This window comes from Musa acuminata, chromosome BXJ2-3 (assembly GCF_036884655.1).
Source record: "Musa acuminata AAA Group cultivar baxijiao chromosome BXJ2-3, Cavendish_Baxijiao_AAA, whole genome shotgun sequence".
NCBI classification, from domain to species: domain Eukaryota; kingdom Viridiplantae; phylum Streptophyta; class Magnoliopsida; order Zingiberales; family Musaceae; genus Musa; species Musa acuminata.
Genome location: NC_088340.1, coordinates 2,343,654 through 2,358,109, shown reverse-complemented (window position 1 = coordinate 2,358,109; position 14,456 = coordinate 2,343,654). Strand labels below are relative to the sequence as shown.

Genomic DNA, 14,456 nt, shown 5'->3' with positions numbered 1-14,456 from the left:
CCAACTTACAGAATCCTGACCCGCATCCATCACGCCATCAACCCATCCAAACCCGCTCCATTGAATTGGTTTTTTTATTTTTAAAGTAATTTTAGGTTGATTTTACAATCAAGTGTAACATAATTTATCTATGAGCATAACCAAATATTTGAGAGGGCCAATTACCACCTTCTGGTGGCGGCGGTGGGGAATGGCCATGGTCTTTCTTTCACCCACCGCCGTTCGCTTCCTCCCCTGCCGTCGGCATGTCGTCTGTGCATGCATCGCGATCCCGTGGCGGCCGCACTCGTTCGTTTAACTGATTCCGGGCATGTTTGTTCGCGTCGTTTCCAACACTTTTGCGTTGTATCGCTGTCATCCGTGGTGGTCCCACGCATAGCTGGCACATGGCTGTGCTGAGATGGAACCCACCCACCCTCATTGCAAGTATTACTTACAAGAAGCAATAAAGAGAGAGAGAGAGAGAGAGCTGGAGCAATAAAGGGAGAAGCTTAGCACGCCGACCAGCAGCAAAGACATTGATCGATCGTTCTCACTTACTGATAGATTTGGTTATGATCGTGTTTACCGATCTATCGTCTAGTGTTCCAGTGGTTGCGTGTTATATGCATATTCATGGAATGAGAGTATATTAAAGAGTATGCAACTTTCTTCACTGGCATACACATATACTACTCCGTTTTACCAGTCTTTAGAGTGAGATGCGGGCAACGTGGTGGCCATCGTCCTAATCATATGGTTTGAGTTGTTCCGAGCATGTAATATATATGTTATGTATACTCTCAAGCATGTGAGGCCACAGAAATGCTCTTTTTGCATATGTCACACCGCAGTGGGAGGTTCTTTTGTGTGTCTGCAAGCTATAAGCTTCTGCCACAACCATCTGTTCCCTCAAAATTGAAGAACCATCGAACGCCATGGCGTTCCTCTCCAAGTCTTCCCTCGTTCTCCTTCTCTTTCTGCTTGCTGCTTCCGCCGTCCGTGGGCAGCGGTTGTCTCATAAATTCTATTCGAGTAGCTGCCCCGGCTTGCAACCTCTGATTCGTGCCATCGTGCAACAGGCGCTCCGAGATGATCCCACGTTGGGAGCTTCCATCCTTCGCCTCTTCTTTCACGACTGTTTCGTAAATGTCCGGACACGGCACCCCTGTTCCTCTCAACTAGTTGCTTGTTTGTTGAGCCAGTCACTCGCCGTACATGTAAATGCGTGTTTAATGTTCCCATCCTCCTCAGGGCTGCTATGCGTCGGTCCTCCTGGATGACACACCGTTCTTTGTTGGCGAAAAGAACGCGCCCCCGAATATGAATTCTCTCCGTGGCTTCCAAGTTATAGATGTCATCAAGGCACGCGTCGAATCGCGTTGCCGGGCAACTGTGTCTTGTGCCGACATCTTAGCTCTCGCAGCTCGAGATAGCGTCGCGTTGGTTAGTATCATCGATCAGATGCATGCATGCATCGATCACCTCCATTCGGTAAACACTACTCCAAGTACTGAGACATATATGTGTCGCGGTGGTGCTTACTTAATTTGCAGCTTGGAGGGCCATACTGGGCGGTATATCTGGGGCGCAGGGATGCCAGGACGGCGAGCTGGCAAGCGGCCACCTTGAACCTTCCACCGTCCGGTGAGAGCTTCACCAACCTCGTCTCTTCGTTCGCGGCCAAAGGACTCGGCACTCGGGACATGATCGCACTCTCGGGAGCACACACTATAGGTCAAGCACGCTGCAGCAGCTTCCGCCCACGCATCTACGGTGACAGCAACGTGGACCCCAGCTTCGCCAGCATCCGCAGGCAAACCTGCCCGCCTCTCGGTGGCAACAACTTAGCTTCGCTCGACGTGCAGAGCCCCACGGTTTTCGACAACAAGTATTACCAGAACCTCGTGGCCCGGCGAGGCCTTCTCCACTCGGACCAGGAGCTCCTCAATGGCGGATCCTTCGATTTCTTCGTACGGTCGTACAGCTTGAATCAAACGGCTTTCTTCAATGATTTTTCGTCGGCGATGATAAGGATGGGCAACATCAGACCTCTGACAGGATCCAACGGGGAGGTCAGACTGAACTGCAGAAAGTGGAACTGATGATGATTTGTATTATTTTTTGTGGGGTGGCTGAATTGCCATCTCATGAGTTGTTCTCTTCATTCTTGATTCTACTATTCCATCTTGTGTCCGCCGCCCCACCTACTTCTCGGGATCGATGCAGAATAAAGTAGTTGCTTGTAGTAGTGATTTCTATGTGATGAGGTTTCTTTCTCCTTTCCATTTCGTGAACACCTCATACAGTTTTCTTTCTTTCGAATGTTATCATGCACAGCACAACCCTGACTGAGATTAGGTGTTAAACTTAGAATTAAATAAAGCAAAGTAACTTTATTGGGAATCTAATCTAATCTAATCTAATCTAATCCAGACAAGAGCAGATAATAGAAGACACAGAAAAAGCATGGGTGACAAATATAACTATCACAACGCTTGATTCAAATAAGTTTGATTCAAAAACACTCTTCGCACCATTACAACTAGCTTTCTATGCAACTGAGCTAGCATTTACAAGGGTAGAATAATCATGTCATGTACCATAAAATAGGCATTAAGGAATCATAGCTTCACACCAAAGCAACTTTGATTGTAGAACAAGCTTTCGCAAGATGGGATTATCTCCTTATCTCCATGTCAGGAAAGCATAAGCCTCACTGTCCCTTTGCATGCATTTGGACCTACGCTTCACCTACTCTAAGGCTAACAATTCTTTTATTTCTTTTAGAGACAACCAAAGCTATACCTCTTCGAATATCTAAAATCATATACAACCCAATCTCCTTCTTTTTAAGGCCTTGTGATATCTCACTGTTTCTATCCAGTGTGAAGGTCTAGTCCAACACACACTTTACCACTCTGGTGTGGTGGACAACTTGGAACCACTTTTTATTGGACCAAAAATATTGAAACTTATATGATCGATTGTCTTTGGGTCGATTTGGTGTCCCAAATATATATTTGCTTCTAAAAGCAATCTTCTCCACTTTTTCTTATCTAATAAATTTAATAAAGGCAGTGACCATTGCAGGAAGGACACCACATTTTAAGAAATGGAAGACAGCTAGTAGGAGTATAGGTTACACATTGGAAATCTAGATCACATCGCAATGATACTAGTTACTATTTAGATGATTGAAGTAAATGTTGTGCAGGTTAGAAAATATCTCATTCGGATGGTAAGGTTTCAACAATTTATACAGAAGATAAAACAAGTTATGCTTTCAATAAAAATAAAATTATCTACTATCAATGTTATCAACTGCTTTTGTAGCTTTCCCTCCAAACATGTCATAGTTATTGTTTCATAAACTTAGCAAGTGTGACTAAATTTTTTTCTTCATAAAATTCAATTGAATCTTTATCTACTTTTAATTCTGCATGATACTCTTTTTCTGATTTGTCATCTAATAGGAGAATTTACAACATTTTTCATAAATATCCTTTAATAACAACTATAATTTTTTATATATGAGAATATACTTTTCCTTCCTAAGTATCCTTTAAGAACAATCAAGATTCTCTTAATGTATTAGTTTCATATAACCATTTGAAGTAGCATTTTCATTTAAAATCACTTGCTAGATAAATGGTAGTACTCCTATATCTTCTTCTTTATTTATTTATTTATTTTTTTAAGTGTTTCATGTCATTGTCATTTATCATATACTTAAAGTTAGCTAAAAATATTTTTAAAAAATCTTTTTGATTAAAAAAAGCATACTATTTATAATCCTACTAATTAAAAAAGGCCTACTATTGATAATCTTTTACTATTCATAATCTCCTAAAATATTAATAAAATAATACTTTACTACTTCTAAGCTAACTCATTTTGATTTTATCCTTCTCCACAACCCTTGTCTCTTGTGATTTTGTGCACTTTGCTGCCGTCAATATTCTCTTAATCTATACTTCTTGTTGTCAATTATCGCCCCATAACCTGTGCTACCTATCATCGATCATTGCTCTTTAATTCACACTCCTTATCATCGATCACCCCCTTCAAACCTATACTTTCTGTTGCCCCATAACTCGTGCTCCTCGTCGATCATAATCTCCTAACTTGTGCTTATTGTTATCGATTATTACCTCTCAACATGTATTTTATTGTCACTCAATGCCTGTCAGCCCTATTCATTACCTTCTTGATAATTGTTCTTCCGAAGAGGAGGAGAAAGAAAAAGAGAAAAAAAAAAGGAATCATATGGTATTTATGTTCATTTATAAAAAGATAATCTTGAAAAATTATTAAAAAAAAATAAGATAGTAAATAGTAATCTCATTAAAAAAACCTTGAGCATATGTCTGGATGATTTTTTTTCTCAAATTAAATATAAAAAATAGAAAAACACATCATCTATACTAAAAAATGAGCTTTGTTGTCCTTGGTACCGTAATACCGATCAACTTTGTCGACTAATTTATCCTCATTAATCAAATTAATTCAATAAAAAAGTTAATCAAATTATCCTAATTTTCTCGACATTTTGAGATTTTTACGGTTGGTGTTTCCCTTTTGTTTTTCCCTATAATACAACTCTCGTACTTTGCATTAAATCGGTCCATAGGTGAATCTGTTTTGCTAATATGTGAGTTATAATATATTTTAATATATTTATAAAAATATAGATTTAAAATTCAACATAAAATAACTTACCATTCCCGATTGAGGTTATAATGAATTTACGAGTAAGAAGAGCATGCAAGCAAAGTTGACATATATTATAATATGTTTTTATTAAAATTATAATATTTTTGTGAAGGTATAAGAAAACAAAGATGGCACGTGCAAAGCACATGCTCTGATATAATGTTGTGCAAGAGCTGGGCCCCCTATATAAGAGGTGGAATCTCCGGACGGTCGGCCGCTTCCGCTGGTTCTACTGCGCCGTCTCCGCACACTAAACCCTAACGCCCGCGCCGAGAAATGGTAGGCTAAATCCGGTTCTTTCCGTTATCCCCCTTCAAAGAATTCGATCTATAGGCCGTGCAGATCAATGAAAAACTCGATCGAGATTCACCTTTCATCGTGCTGCAAATTCCCTTTTCTTATCAGTATCTGTTTCGATTTTAATCTTACTTCTACGCGTTTTATTTATGTAGTACGTGATTTGTCTTCCAGGGCCCAAAGAGAGGTGGGAAAGCGCCCGTACCGGCAAAGAAGAAACCGGTAATCTGTCAGTCCTGTGTTTGTAGATTCATAGTAGTATTTGGATTTCGTTTCTCGAGTTTTACATTTTGTGGCTTCGTCGGTGCTTGGATCTCAGGAGAAGGTTGTGAACCCTTTGTTCGAGAAGCGCCCGAAGCAGTTCGGAATCGGAGGGGCATTGCCGCCTAAGAGGGATCTTCATCGGTTTGTGAAATGGCCGAAGGTGGTCCGCATTCAGAGACAGAGGAGAATATTGAAGCAGCGATTGAAGGTTCCTCCGGCTCTGCACCAGTTCACTCGGACTTTGGACAAGAATCTTGGTGATTGAAAATATCTATTCCTTTTACCTGTTAACCTATATCAAATTTTCTTAGTAGGTTCACGCAAGCATAATTATTGTACTTTTTTGCTGGTAGCGTAGGGTTCATATATATATATATATATTTATTCATGTGTGTTATGTTGCTGCCCTTAATTAGGAACTGACAAGTAATCAGTTAATTTGATAGTAGATACCAGTGGAACTTCCTGCTTGTTGTCTGTTTGGTTTTTTGTGCTGTGCTCACTTTGTGGATGGTGGATTGGTTGATTGCTTAAACATTCATGGAAATGTTCAAATTTATGTTATTTCGTCATTTTCTCTCAGCTTAATGTTCTTGGAGGTGGATTTTCTGTTCAATTTGTTTGTAGTTTAGGTAGTCAATGGATTTGTCTTATTGTTTCCATAAGTTTGTCTCAAGTCCTTATTATCCTTCTAAGGATTGCATGAGATCAATTCACATTGCTTATCCTGTGTCGTTTCTTTAACAATTAAATATGATCTATATTTAGCTATCTATTGTTCTCCATCTCTTCCTTGACAATTCAATGCAATAAAATAAAAAATCTAATATTTGGATTTTCAGGGTCTAAGTGGTTTTCTTTAATATGCTTGCAAATATAAGGTTTAGATGCTAGTATGTAAAATGAAAAATTATTGAAGTCTTTTATCAGTGATTTACACAATCATAGAGGGAGGGTCATTTTGGGTGTCACAAATAGCAAAGCTTTTCGTAACTCAATTAACTGTGCAACCATGGAAGGAGGCCCACAGTGTTTTGCCGGAAATGAAAGGGAAGCATAGAACATTCCGGAACTTGTTATTTGCTAACCTCCACATTAAGTTAGCTTTGCAAAAACTGTAGAAGGAAATTGGCATTTAATTTCAGCTTTTTTTTGCAGCAAGGTATAGTTGTAGTGAATTTGTTTTAGCATAAGAATTTTCTCAAGACACAATAATTATGGTTTTTGTTATAATTAGTAATTAAATGTGGTGTTAGATGACGAGTGATATTGTTTATTTAGGATATTTGAACATTATAAAGTTAGTGATCAATTGGCACACTTAAAGTCTCTATTCATCTGCTCAAATTGTTTATTTAGTAGAGTCCTTATGGAACTTAGATTCTCCTTGGAAAAAGAGAGAAGTGAGATGACTATGAAGTTATGCCATGCTACCTCTTTCTTTTTTATAATGTTCTTGGTGTCCTAGATAGAGTTATCGGGATCAATCGAATGGCATGTAGCTCTAAAATGGTAGATCTTGAAGGACCAGTAGATTTTGATGGACAATTTGATTCTAGTAATATAAAAAGACAAGTCACTTCCAATTGTTTTTGACCAACTTTATTTAGTTGTAATCAGTTGGATTGATTAGCAATATTAACATGTGACAGCCAGATGCCAATTGAGTTCTATCAGTTCTTGCTGCTTTCCAGCATGTGGTTCTTTTCAAGAGTCTGATAGCGTTTGGATATGGCAGAGTTGTCTTTAAGGTAGGGAGGAGGCAGTGGACTGGACATTGTAGATTTCTGAAATGATGGATAGCTTCATGATAAGATAAATGTGTTCTTATTTGTTCGTAATAGACAACAAAATGTTTATGGTGGAGCCGGTGTCTGTAACCTGTACTTTTCTTGTCTATATGCCAATATATTGCTGCTTCACTCTTAGGCTGTATTTATATGATATCTATGTGTCAGCAAGCAGATGCATTTCATTGATGTTGTGATAATTATAGATTCCCTTAATTTTCTGGGTTCTTTCTTTGTATGTATTGACTTAGGTTGAGAAGTTGTCATCTGTTTTAATGGCATGTTTCTCAAATTCCTAATAGTCCTTTTAAGTTAGTCTTGATTGTTCAATGCAATGATTTATTCCAAAAGAAGTGTGTACTATTTATATCCTACTGACTAATCTGTCTATAAAATATTTTTGCAGCTACAAATCTCTTCAAGATGCTTCTCAAATACAGGCCTGAAGACCGAGTTGCAAAGAAGGAAAGGCTGCTGAAGAGGGCGCAAGCTGAGGCTGAAGGGAAAACTGTTGAAGTTAAGAAGCCCATTGTTGTTAAGTATGGGCTCAATCATGTCACTTACCTTATTGAACAGGTTTGTAAATGTTTTTCCCCCTCTTTGTGTTAATGCTTGCAGATCATATGTGCATAATTTTACTTCCCTAATGCCACAGACCAATAAAATTTAAATCTCTTAGGAAAGAAATAAGAACATTTTACTAGCGTAAATTGTCAAATTACTTCTTGATGCACCCTCCTTGTAGAACAAGGCACAGTTGGTGGTTATTGCTCATGATGTTGACCCAATCGAGCTTGTGGTTTGGCTACCCGCTCTGTGCAGGAAGATGGAGATACCCTATTGTATTGTCAAAGGAAAAGCCCGTTTGGGAGCGGTTTGTTCCCTATCTGTCATTGGCATTTTGCTAAAATTTGAAATTGAAGCACTGTCATGTGGTTGACATGTCATTTTTTTGTGTAAATTTGAAAACCTGATAGATCGTCCATAAGAAAACAGCATCAGTCTTGTGTCTAACCACTGTGAAGAACGAGGACAAATTGGAATTCAGCAAAATCCTGGAGGCCATTAAGGTGAATATTAGAACCAACAGTAATGTGATTTTCTCTGTTGAAACTTGGGAATTTTCCTATACTGACTGCAACTCGACTTTTAGGCCAACTTCAATGACAAGTTCGATGAGATCAGAAGGAAGTGGGGTGGTGGAGTTATGGGTTCCAAATCTCAGGCAAAATCCAAGTCTAGGGAGAAGTTGCTAGCAAAGGAAGCTGCCCAGAGAATGAGCTAAGGCTTCTCTTTGTCTTGTTATTGGTGCTATCAGATATGCGCCAGTAGGGTTTTTTGATTAAATTCTGTTGGTGGCAAATATTTTTTGGTTTATTTGGAGCTTCAGTCAACTTATATCAACCCAGTGCCTTGCTCATCAAAGATTTTCCATCCAGTGGACTCACTACCATATTGCTTGGTAGTATTTTGGTGCCATGTTGATCTAGAAGCTGCATGAAGGTCTCGCTAGTAACCATTTTTGTTACATGACAGACTCCTCAGTTGCCTATGTGAATTTTTCGATTGTACAGACCAGATGTTGCCGTGTCTGGTCTTTCTTTTTATTATCCGTTGTTTGGAAAGAAGAAGAAGAAGAAGAAGCATCCCCCAATCCTCGTCCAAGCTTTTATGTTCAGTTTGTCTCGGTTCTTTTGGTCGGTGGAGAATGGTGGTCTTTTCAATCATTCAATTCATCCAATTATTCATGACCATTGAGTGTCTGGAGCAATATTTTCAAGCTACCATGAAAAATAATCCTCGACGCACTCTGCGAGTCAACCGATACCAGTTGTTCGTTGTCTGAAGTTGTGTGTCTTGGAGTCATCGGGGCTGCGATGCGTCGATTCTTCTTGATGGTCCGTCAAATGGTGAAAAGAATGCCATTGCAAACAACAACTCTGTGCGTGGATTCGAGGTCATAGACGCTATCAAGAACCAAGTGGACGCGGCGGCTTGCAAAGCAACCGTGTCACGCGCGGATACCTATCTTGGCCATAGCAGCACGAGATGCAGTGACTTGGTTCAGCGTCCAGCAAACCTATATCTTCGTTTCGTTTCATGAAGCCCTTCCACTATGTATACTACAATTCCATGCATGTAGCTTGGAGGACCAAATTGGCAGGTTGTGTTGGGCCGCAGGGATTCGAGGACGACAAGCCAGAATGCAGATGACGAACTCCCACGGCCATCATCGTCCAGCCTCTGCCTCTCCGCCCTTATTTCCATGTTCGCTTCCAAGGGCCTCAGTCCGCAGGACATTGACTGCGCTCTCGGGGCCACATACCGTAGCTCTCGCCCACTGCTTCACCTTCCGCGATCGCCTCTACCAGGACTCCAACATGGATGCTAACTTGGCCGCCTTACGCAAGCAAAGCTGTCCACCATTCGGCGGCGACAGCAACTTGGCTCCTCCGGATCTCCAAACCCCATACCGTTTTGCCAACGACTACCGCCAGAATCCCCTCTCGCCGTGGGCTCCTCCACTCCCACCAGGAGCTCTTCAACAGTGCCTCGTAGGATGCCTTGGTTTGGGTGTACACCACCAACGTCGCCGTACTCTATAAACATTATGCCACAGCCATGGTGAAGATGGGGAACACCAGCCCCCTGCCGACGGTTTGAACTCAGGAAGGCCATTGATGGCGTCAAATTTGAGTAGATGAATGAAACTGAGGTGGTGTTTATTTGGATAATCTTTGAGCAGACATAAAGAACCACTTCATTAATCGCTAAATTTTATTACTCGGCGCAAAGTATATATTCTAATAGGTTGGCTTCTTATATTGTTATTAGTATTTATAGTGACATACGTTGTTAACTGATAAGTCATATTTTGTCTTTAAGTTAAAATATTGTTGTGTTGGTGTCGTTACCGGGGAGTCAATACGACATGATTTGATCTCAAAGATAAAACTCTGTCCGAGGGGTTCGCTCCATAGTGAGAAAGTGACTCGAGCAAGGAACTGAGATGATAGGTGAACTTCTGAAGTGTTACCAGCTCACAATGATGGTCCTGCGATCATCCCGAGATACGACTTACTTACTAAATGGGGCTTTAGGTCGTCTTAAGGAACTCCTTAAATGTGTTGAAATCCTACATAAGCGATCAGTAGCGAGGGGTTTTCCCATCTTGATTCATCTGATGCTTAAGTTAGCATATGAGGTCTCTAAATATGGGTTTAAGCATTTCAAAATGAGTTAGTATCGTTTTTTTTTTACTTGGGATATATTTTTATATATTAAAGAAATAAAAAAATTTATGATATCTTTTCTTGTAAGAGAAGGGAGTTTAAAATTATCTTCCTTATCATAAAGGGAGAGAAAGAAGTTTGTGATTGTCTTTCTCCTCATAAACGAAGAGAAAGAAATTTGTTATTGTCTTCTTTACTATAATGAAAAAAAATATATATTTCTCTTTTTATACATGACTCGATGACAATCGGTAAATTTGGTATCAGTAGGAGTGTGTCAATCTTCTCTTACAATCGAAGTATCTAAAATGCCTCTCAGTTTTGTTTTTGTTGGGGACAAAGGTAGGCATCCAAATAATAATGCTAAATACGAATGGAGCAAAGGATACAGTTGATCGATGTGACTGTGAGATAGCAGCAGTAGCAGAAGAGAGAGTCACAGGGTATCTTTCTGGCCCGGTGAATGGTAATTGTCCCCACCGGTGGTCCTATTGGAATCCAACAAAATCGAGAAACGCCTAAAGAAAATAATATTCCCACAAGCCTCATCGCGAAGCAAAGCACACAAGCAAGCTCGACAGCGACACAATTGTCACGTCCCCCAAGCTTCTCGTTGCCGTTTATAGCTAGCTGTACGACATGGACACAACATTATTTTGAGTTTGCTCGCATTCATTTTTTATGGTTATGTGAGAGACATAAGAGAGAGTTTTGGGATCCAAGACTGCCTCCATCCCCACATCCCAAGATTAGAAGCTCCATCATCTCCATCTATCTGTATATATATATATATATATATATATATATATATATATATGAATACTAAAGGCTATATATCCTTGCGTTTCCACAGTGTGAATTCATACATATAGCTTCTTCCGGTTCCATCTGAATTTCTCCTAGCATGGCTTCCGTTACTTATGGATTCCTGGCAGCCACCATCCTTTCTCTGCTGGCCTCCGCCGCTTATGCGCAGCTGTCGCCCGCGTTCTATGCCAGGACGTGCCCCAACCTGCAGACCATCGTGGGATCAGCCATGGCGCAGGTGGTGAGGCAGGAACCAAGGATGGGCGCCTCCATCATTCGCCTCTTCTTCCACGACTGCTTTGTGAACGTGAGAATCTATCTCTTCCTTTCCTTTCTGTCTCTCTACTCTTCTTTTTTGTTTGTCCTTCTGGTTTTACGGGTAAAGTTTGCTCCGGTGATCCGTACGAGAGTACTTTCGAGTTCATGCTCAGAACCGCTGACTGCCCTCTTTATTCTCCGAATCCAATTTACTTGTAACCTTTTCCCATGCACGAAACTGCAGCCGCCTTAGATGTGGCGTGGTGGTGAGTTTTGATTGGGCAAGCGGTGCAGTTTAGGTGAACCCACTGAAAGCTAATAAGAACCATTGTGACCTCTTTTCTTTATGAGCTTCCATGAATGATATGCTTCCGCTACTTGGTCCTCATTTTTCACACGATAGTAAGCATCGTCATAAGCCATTTTACGAGGTTTTGGTGATTGCTTTGAGGCTATGATTTTATTTATTCATTTATATACAACCCTCAACACACTACATATACTAACTCCGAAGCAAAAGTGTTGCTTTGTTAGAGGGCATAAATGTTATCTATTACCTATAAGGTGTTGCATACTGTTAGAGTCAATTTGTTTGCACCTCAGAGAAACCGGGGCTAACTTTTTGTATTGCATATCATTAAAGGATTGTTGTTTGGCTTCTCCAGATCGGCTACCATATGCTTGTTTGTTTGATTACATCCGACTTGGTTTGAATCAAGAAGTTGATTTGGTTTGAATCGATTGTTCCTATTTGAGATATTAGACACTCTGTGTATGTCTCGACGGGACGACCAAAGGGGTGGGTGTCGTATCGATGAGGCTTCTCATGGCGGGCGCGTGGGTGGCCTCTCCCTTTCTTTCACGTGCATGAGTTTATAATGCAGAGACAAGTCCACCTCATGAAAGCGAATATTAATAGTCTAATAATTGTCGACATTGATTATTACTTCATAGAATAAAAAATATATGTAACATTCATACAATGATTGGTTTGATGGTCAATAATGTTCATGTTTTCCCTTTTTTTTTTTTTGGTAGAACAGATAGATTCATACTAAGGTAATCGATTATTAGTAAAGCAGTTTAAGTGAAGAGAGAAATCAGCGAATAGGAAACAGACAATAGAAAGTACTATCTATGTCGATAGATATCCTCCGAAAGTTTTAGACACAAAGAATCTAAACGTAGATCTGTCTCTTCACTTTATTTAAGTGGATTCCCACTGGAAGATGGGAGGCAAAGGTACGATGGAGACTCTACGGGACTGTTTATTGTGTTCTGAACATATATCCATCCAACCATCGAGAAAAGATAGATCTCAAAGAATCTGGGTAGAACAGCTAGTGAAATTAGATCGAATAGTTGTGTCTCGTCACCCGTATGTATATTACGCTGATTGGATCAATGTGGGTACGGTTTAGTTGATTAATATTAACAGTTTCTTCTTCTAAAATAATAAATAATAATTTCTTGGCACAGTTTGAGTTGCTAAGCTGACGGTGTCTGAATTCATCCCCGCCTCAGGGCTGCGATGCATCCGTCCTCCTCGACGACACGCCGACCATGATCGGCGAGAAGAACGCGGCGGGAAATGCCAACTCCCTCCGCGGCTACCAAGTCATCGACGCCATCAAATCCCGCGTGGAGGCGGCATGCCGGTCGACGGTCTCCTGCGCCGACATCCTCGCGCTCGCTTCGCGTGACGCCGTGACCCTGGTTGGCACTGCACCCGTGCTTCGCTGCCTGGTACAGCCCCCATCGGTTATAATCGCCTGATACTGACACGCGTTGGACGCCATGCAGCTCGGAGGGCCATCGTGGACGGTGCTGTTGGGCCGTCGGGACGCGAGGACCGCGAGCATGGCCGCAGCGAACGCCAATCTCCCGCCCGCCACCGACGGCATCAACAACCTCATCTCCAGGTTCTCTGCCAAGGGCCTCGACCTGCGTGACCTGACCGCGCTCTCCGGCGCGCACACCGTCGGCGCAGCAAGATGCATAAACTTCCGGCCGCACATCTACGGCGACTCCAACGTCGATCCGGGATTCGCTATGTTCAGGAAGCGGATCTGCCCGGCTGCTGCTGGCGTTGGCGACTCCAACTTGACCCCGCTCGACTCTACGAGCCCAAACCGCTTCGACGTCAGCTACTACCGGGACTTGATGGCCCGAAGGGGGCTGCTTCACTCCGACCAGGAGCTCTTCAACAACGGGCCGGCGGACGGACTGGTGCGGTTGTACAGCTCCAATGGTCGGGCCTTCAACACCGATTTCGCGGCGGCCATGGTGAAGATGGGCAACATCAGCCCCTTGTTGGGGTCCGCTGGGGAGATCAGGCTAAACTGCCGTCAGGCCAATTGATGATGATGATGATGATAGCTATATATATATATATATATATATATATATATATATATATATATATATATATATATATATATATATATATATATATATATGATTGAGTACCACAACATATAAAATGTATGTGGATGGGAAGACTAAGGGCGTTGATATTGTTCTCCATGTCTTATATAAGGAGTGAATCAAGAATATTTATTAAGCTGAGGGTGCCTCCCTATTCTATCAAAACCATCCCATCCATCCCATCCTATCAATACTTCATTTATGTTGAATGCAAACAAGAATAGTAGAGTTGAATTGTAGATCAAAACAAGGAGGAAGAACGAGATGGAAAAGATGATGCCTTGCTATCTTTCCACCCTGCACAAACTGCCGCGAGAAGTGGCTTTGGATGTGAACCATCTAACAAAGGCGGCAACAGAACAACGTGGCTCGCATGACTCCTCACATGAATCCCAATCCTTGGGGTAACGAACGAGATAGATGTTGTTAGAGCTGGCCTCGATCTAATAAAGTAATTTATCAAAAAGTAATTTAGCAATATAGTAAAGATAATAAAACAGAAAAAATAATAAAGACAAGGAAATTGATTCGATCAATTGATCTATTCTTAGGCCATAAAAATTAACTAAGTGTAGACTTAATAGAAATTAAACCCAAAACAAATAATTAGATTTTTCTTATCGTGCATATGACTTCAAAGTCCAAGTCCTTATTTATAGTTATAATAAGATATAACAAGCTTGAT

General features: G+C 41.0%; 3 protein-coding genes across 3 annotated transcripts; all 3 read left to right on the top strand.

Moving 5' to 3' along the window:
* The first annotated feature begins 794 nt into the window (after positions 1 to 794).
* On the top strand, positions 795 to 2,260 carry LOC135606870 (peroxidase P7-like). Its single transcript, XM_065098203.1, has 3 exons — positions 795 to 1,130; positions 1,234 to 1,425; positions 1,536 to 2,260. Exons 1-3 carry the CDS (start codon positions 918 to 920, stop codon positions 2,082 to 2,084), a joined length of 954 nt encoding a protein of 317 aa, XP_064954275.1. The 5' UTR covers positions 795 to 917; the 3' UTR covers positions 2,085 to 2,260.
* A 2,632-nt stretch (positions 2,261 to 4,892) lies between these two features.
* Positions 4,893 to 8,525, top strand: LOC135606871 (large ribosomal subunit protein eL8y-like). The gene is made up of 7 exons (XM_065098204.1): positions 4,893 to 4,974; positions 5,167 to 5,214; positions 5,312 to 5,513; positions 7,453 to 7,622; positions 7,792 to 7,920; positions 8,024 to 8,116; positions 8,200 to 8,525. The coding sequence occupies exons 1-7, from the start codon at positions 4,972 to 4,974 to the stop codon at positions 8,329 to 8,331; spliced, it is 777 nt and encodes a 258-aa protein (XP_064954276.1). The 5' UTR covers positions 4,893 to 4,971; the 3' UTR covers positions 8,332 to 8,525.
* A 2,576-nt stretch (positions 8,526 to 11,101) lies between these two features.
* LOC135606869 (peroxidase P7-like) lies at positions 11,102 to 13,738 on the top strand. The gene is made up of 3 exons (XM_065098202.1): positions 11,102 to 11,393; positions 12,869 to 13,060; positions 13,148 to 13,738. Exons 1-3 carry the CDS (start codon positions 11,184 to 11,186, stop codon positions 13,703 to 13,705), a joined length of 960 nt encoding a protein of 319 aa, XP_064954274.1. The 5' UTR covers positions 11,102 to 11,183; the 3' UTR covers positions 13,706 to 13,738.
* The last annotated feature ends 718 nt before the right edge of the window (positions 13,739 to 14,456 follow it).